At 43.8% G+C, this 6,067-nt stretch overlaps 1 protein-coding gene across 1 annotated transcript; it reads left to right on the top strand. All coding sequences in view use genetic code 11, as the record gives it.

Moving 5' to 3' along the window:
* Window positions 1-5,172: 5,172 nt before the first annotated feature.
* EGR_10633 (hypothetical protein) lies at window positions 5,173-5,629 on the top strand (the record flags this gene model as incomplete). Its single annotated transcript, XM_024499882.1, has 2 exons — window positions 5,173-5,410; window positions 5,535-5,629. 2 exons carry the CDS (start codon window positions 5,173-5,175, stop codon window positions 5,627-5,629), a joined length of 333 nt encoding a protein of 110 aa, XP_024345706.1.
* Between the last annotated feature and the right edge of the window lie 438 nt (window positions 5,630-6,067).

The following is a 6,067-nucleotide window of genomic DNA, read 5'->3' as shown; positions in this document are numbered from 1 at the left end:
AGGGTAAATTAAGGGAATGCAAACTCTTTTACTATTGCATGCAAGAGCACCTTAAAAATAGATTAATGTTGCAGTGGGCGGAAGGCTAAAGAACTCAATATAGGTGGGATAATCAAAATTTTATTAGTTTGACAGTAATAGACTGACTCAGATGTAAATAAAAGAGCGGTTCTCTACTAATGTGTTGCTTTCAGGTTTTCCTGGGCATATACAACTGTATGGGTAGATAAATTATTGACTGGACCTTAAATTTTGAGTATGCTTGGTAATTGGACCCAAATTGCCGAATACCTATTTCCTATTTCATGGATGGGAGCTTCTAAAAGGTTTCATTATCCATTCTCCGATACGCAGAAACTTGAATTGCACTAGTCCTGAACAATTCTTTCTTTCTCATTCCCCACCTTTAGGGTAGTGCTTCCGATTTTGCCTCGAAAGAACGATACGATGAGATTAAGGTAAGTGTTATCGTCCCTTTTAAAAGTGTTCTCCTTTTTGGGCTTGGACGAATTCTCACACCTCTCTCCACCGTGCATATTTTCAGGCCTTCTACCAAGAGCACGACGTGCCCTGTCCAAGGGTGATTCAACAGACACTAGAGTCGGTGAATATCAATGTGGAACAATGGAAACGTAATGCAAAGTCATTGGGCAATTTTTTGCGCAAACTTGTTTGTTAATGGAGATGAGAGTTTTCCCCTTTCCCGCCTTCTACATCCTGAATTCCCCTTGTTAACTTCTTTGGTAATTTCCTGGAGAGCAAAATATTTTACAAATTGTTCCGTAAAACCGAACCTATGAGTCATTGAATGTATTGAATTTGTGGTGAGCCTGGTGAACTGATGCTTAGATGGATGTGCGAATAAACGTGTTCATTATAAGTGATTTGATGCTTGGAGAAATGTGGTTATGGAATGGGAGAAATGAAGGGCTGGATGAAGATACGAGCAGATTAACAAGAAGCTAGGCCGGCTTCTTGGTTCTTTAAATGCATTTCCAGAAAACGGGCATTGGCATCTGAGTTACCACTGGAGGGGTTGTAGGGTACCCCATCATGCGTAAACCGAACAAGTGTCAGTAGGCTGCTACACCACCTTCGTGGGGCTTGAATTGGAGGGGTTGAGAAAGACTGGCTGCGCATTACTGCCTCTAGTCCGAAAGATTTTGGGAGGGAGAGGGGAAGTGTGAAGGCGAAATACCGCATCTCATTATCCTTTGCATTGATCTCGTATTTATCTAAGCAAAGTGGGATGACTATCACCCTGTTTTGGCAATGCACAATCACATTATCCTATGCAAAAGAGGAGAGATTTGGTTCGAGAGAGCAGTAGATTTGGCCAAACTGAGGTTTGTTTGTTGTTGTTGTCGTTGGTGATTTTTTCAACGACAGAGGGGCCTGCCTCCAATTGCAAAAGAGCATTTCCATTTTAACATCATTCTGGTCATTGGTCAAATGCTTCCTTGGTGTCATGAACACTGACCCCGCTCACTCGAAGGTGCTGAAGGCGCTAGCCATGCAATGACGTAGGTCCTGTGGTCACCGAGGGTGATACCCGAAAAAGAATAAAAGAGGAGGACCGAGCAACAGCGGCATTTATCTTCTTCGCACATGCAAAATTCGTAGACGCCTTAGCCTACGCAGGTTGTGATTGCTCTTAGCGATGTGTTATGGTTTTGTGGTGCTGAAACACTTCAGTTTCGCTACAAATTAATATAAATCAAGATTGACAGGCAGGAGGTTAAGGGGAATCGATGGATGCCGCCCACATGCCACATGAACACACTATAATGAGACCCCGATTCAAGAGCCATCATTGTGTTCTTCTGTCTGCAATTCCTTTTCCGCCTGCACGATAAGAGTCCGTATTGAGCACTTGCTTGCTGACTATATGCCTAACGAACTTAGAGCTAGAGTTTTTTACCTTTCAACATTTGTTAGACAAACTTACAATGTATTGGTTATACCTTATTTATTACCTTTTTAGCTCATGTCTCCACACTCCTTGGGAAATCCGTACCAGCCATAGAGGATTATTTCCACTTCGTGTGTGTGTGGTGCACAACAGACGCAACTGTACATCAAGAATTGCTCGCATAGTGTAGATTTGCTTCCTACTACCCAATGCAATTGGAAGATGTGGATCAGACCTGTGGCATCGGAAACGCGCAACACTAGTCATCTAGATGGCAGAAAGTCAAATTCCTTATTTGACAAGACAACTCAGAACCACAAATCTAACCGTGAGAAGACTTTATTGCAGTAATTAAGAGTAGGAAGGAGTAAGAGAGGAAGTCCTTGCCCTCCCATTGTCAAATACTTTTGACATCGCCTCAACTTGGGGAATCCAGTTGATTATGCTAAGTCGCAATGACTGAGGTGAGCGCGTACTACATTATTTTAAACACAACCAGGTTGGTATAAAGACCGCTCAAACTAACAACTACGAATAACATTAAGTGACTTCTGGGTCAGTGATTTTAGGTAGTAATCTCCCTCAAATCAATGCGCTTTTTCATTGCAACTCGTTTTGGGTGGTCATACGTCATCTATGCGCTATTATGGTGTGGTATACCTACTTTACGTAGGCTTCAGAATGAATGGGTGAGATGCATCATCCACGCTCTTTCTCCTTCCTCTCACTACACTGCTACGTTCAGCTTGTTCGCAGTGCTCACTACAGTCCTGAGACTTATCTCACTTCCGTCATCCATCATCCGCATAACTCGCCGCTTGTCAAAAACGTCATCATGCCCTCGAGTTACTAACATACGTACTGACCTTTTTAGTGTGCCCGGGCATTCAAACACAAAATTGCATCGATACCCACTCGACATCCCAAATATGCAGCCTGGATACTGTGCAGGGCTTAACTGTTTTTCCAATGCGTACACTGAGGATCCCGACTACAAAAACCTCGTAGTCAAGTGATAATTCCATGATTATTAGGTGCTGTATTGAACAGTTGACTTCAAAACGCACAATGACCATCTTGGCGGACACAACTCACAAGTGATAAAATTTCCTTAACCGCACCATACAAGAAAAGTAGTAAACCATACACTCCTCTTTGTCAAACCATCTTCAAATCGTCTTCCCTGATGATCACCTTGACAACTGCTGTCAAGGTCTTTGGTCATATGATCTCTGAGAATCGTTCGAAAGTAGCTCGCGGTTCTTACATTATCTTGGGAACTGACGCTTGCACCATTAGTGTTGTTGAGCGGGTGATTGACCCTGGCCAACAAGATAGATATATTTCGACGAGAGGAGTGGTTACCTTCACACTTTGGTATCTCTGGCTATCCAAAAGCCGAAGTATATGTTGCCCTTGTTGAAACCCCTGCCACGTGTTATATGATCGAACCGGCGTATCAGCACAACTATTTCCCCATTCTGTTGATAATGTTCGCCTCTATGATGGGACTCCCTCAAGGCTATTATTGTAGGAAAAATTTGCTGAGGGGCTCTTAACTGTCCAGATTTCTCCAATTTCTTGACGCAAAGTGTAGTAGGGAAAGGATATATCATTTTAAATCCTACAAAGTAGCATTTAAAACGGTTTCTATCTTGGTGTGAAAATGAAATTTAGTAAAGCCATCCAACCGCAACTTAATCTAACTATGGATGTATGGATGAATCAGCTCGCTCGATGGAACATTGACTATTCCTCCCTAAAGCAGCGAAGTACGTCCACCTGGAAGTGGTAAATCGCAGGCAGTTATATCATTCATTATTGAGAAGCGAGCCTCTTCTCACTTCCCATCCAAATCGAAGTTGGCCGTGTCAGCATCCACAGAATTAAAGTCCGAATCCGCAGAAACATATCCAGTTTCATCTCATCCATCTTCGGCAGGTCTGACCCTGCCGACACTAACACAGCGTGTACGTGATACACGTGTTATCAGATCTTCAGTGATGTTCGCAGACTTGTCGCCTCATAGCTCGAACATTCACCGGGGATTCTCTTGTCATTTTCAGGTCAGCGCTCTGAGCACGGCTACGGAGTGAGTGTGGGGTGAGCGCCTTGGGGGAGGTAAGAGAGCTGGTGCCATCTAATCAGCAGTCGTAACCATCCAGTCCAGGCATAGGATGACTCACACATATCCAGACCATGCCATTGTATTCATGACCCAGACACTAGCCGCACTCACTTTAGTCAACCCTACCTGCATGTAAGCTCTGCTCTGTCTACCAAACAAATTCCTCACCAACTCATTTCACATCACATCTCACATCACGCATCCTACCACGCCACATTAAATCACATCAAGTCATATCGCATGGCAGCAACTTCCCTCACCAGCCTCCATTTTTTAGTCGATAGTTCGAAATTTGCTCACTTTTGTGAGCAAATACAGCACATTCAAAAGAGCCAACTGTGTGTCAGGTCTGTTTTGAAGTCGATGTTTACAATAGGGCTCATAAATAGAAGCCCTTTTCTTCGCGTCGTCCTTATAACAGTGTGGTTATCTTCATTAGATATCATTTGGCAAAGACGGTGATGTATTTCCACAACCTGTAATCCTTCTCTCCTTCTCCACCCATCCACTCATGCACCCATCCACACACTCGCCGACACATCCGTCTGCATCAATTTGGTAGCTGCCTATTATGCTCACTTCACCATTTTGACGACACCAGTTATAAAGTGATGCAGCATTTCGTCACCCATTCCTCTGGAGTAAATAAAGACGGCTTCCTCTGCACTGCTCTGAGTGTTCAGCATGCCATCTGATTGATGCTTATGATGTCTATCGCGTAGAACTTGACGTCATCTGCTCGATGAAAGGTATTTTGTGATGGTCCTAGGGACAACTATCCAAATGTTATGTTCCTTCTGGAGAATTGACATCTTTCAATAGGCAGGAGCGCAGTTCTACTAACCTGCTGGCAGTAGACACCGCCTTCAGTTCAGTCATCTATGGTCGCATGCGAATGGTAAAACAGATGAAAACGCTTCATTGGAGGTGGAAGTTTAAATGGAAGTGCACGTGCCTGGGGAAGGAAAAGGGCAACCGCAAATCATTTAAACGAAGTGTGGCTGTGTTTGTAGTATATTACTGAGCCTATTACCGTCACATTTGGGACTCCAAACAATACGTTCCATAGATGGGCTCACACTTCACACAGATGTGTGGCATAAGTGATGAAGAAGAGAGGTGGAAATTAGAAATGGTGACGGCAGGTGCCCTATCGGAATGTCAGGGTAGCGAGGTGACTGGATCCTGGGGATGTTGTTTACACTTCTTGGAAAAATTGGAAGTGGAGAAGGAAAGTGCGTTGATCAATTCGCATCACAGCAGCGCTGTTTCTGATCTCACCCAGCTGTGGCAGAGCACTTCCCCTGTGCGTCTTCATGGCATTCTGAGTGCTACACTTCTTCTCCGTTACCTCTACCATACCGGAGGATGTAGGCGTTTTTATCCACGGCGCGTGGATTTCAGCACCGTCACGTAGGCCTGCACTGTGTTCAACACATTTACTCCACTGCCCAAAAATTGAAAAGTGTCTCTTATCTCCCTCCACTTTTACAGTGAACGCTGGCCTCTTCAAACTTCCTGCTGAACAGACCTCAAAATCCTCTTCCATGGAAATCATCTGGTTCCACTCCTCAGCATTTCCAGTGTGAGTGGTCAACACAAACTGCCCCTTTTGGGATATAAAGGCCCAGAATTATGGCAAATGTGATCAATGTATTCGCGATATAACCAACTTAACTTTTGCGTCTGAAACAGCGATGACAAAATACAAGAGTCCATGAGATTCTAAGGACCATGTTCTGACTCCTGATTATATTGGCTGCTCTTGCATTTGTACATGTGAATGCAACCCTGCGGCGTCGAAAGCTGCGCCCACCTTAAAAGTTATTAGCCAATGGACTGGAGAATCACCATCTTATTAAGCTGTGAATGCGTTCTCTTTTTCGTACAGCTGTGCTTACGATATTCTAAGACTAAATGAAGCCTGCTTGATATATGCATGGGTAGAAGTATCACCCGAGAGATTCCGCAATTTTCACCAATTTGAAATGACTACATAAAAGATTAACTATGAATCACCAAATAAA

This window comes from Echinococcus granulosus (genome assembly GCF_000524195.1).
Source record: "Echinococcus granulosus chromosome Unknown EG_S00244, whole genome shotgun sequence".
Lineage (NCBI taxonomy): Eukaryota > Metazoa > Platyhelminthes > Cestoda > Cyclophyllidea > Taeniidae > Echinococcus > Echinococcus granulosus.
The sequence above is the reverse complement of the archived record's forward strand: the minus strand, read 5'-3'. Positions and strand labels throughout refer to the sequence as shown.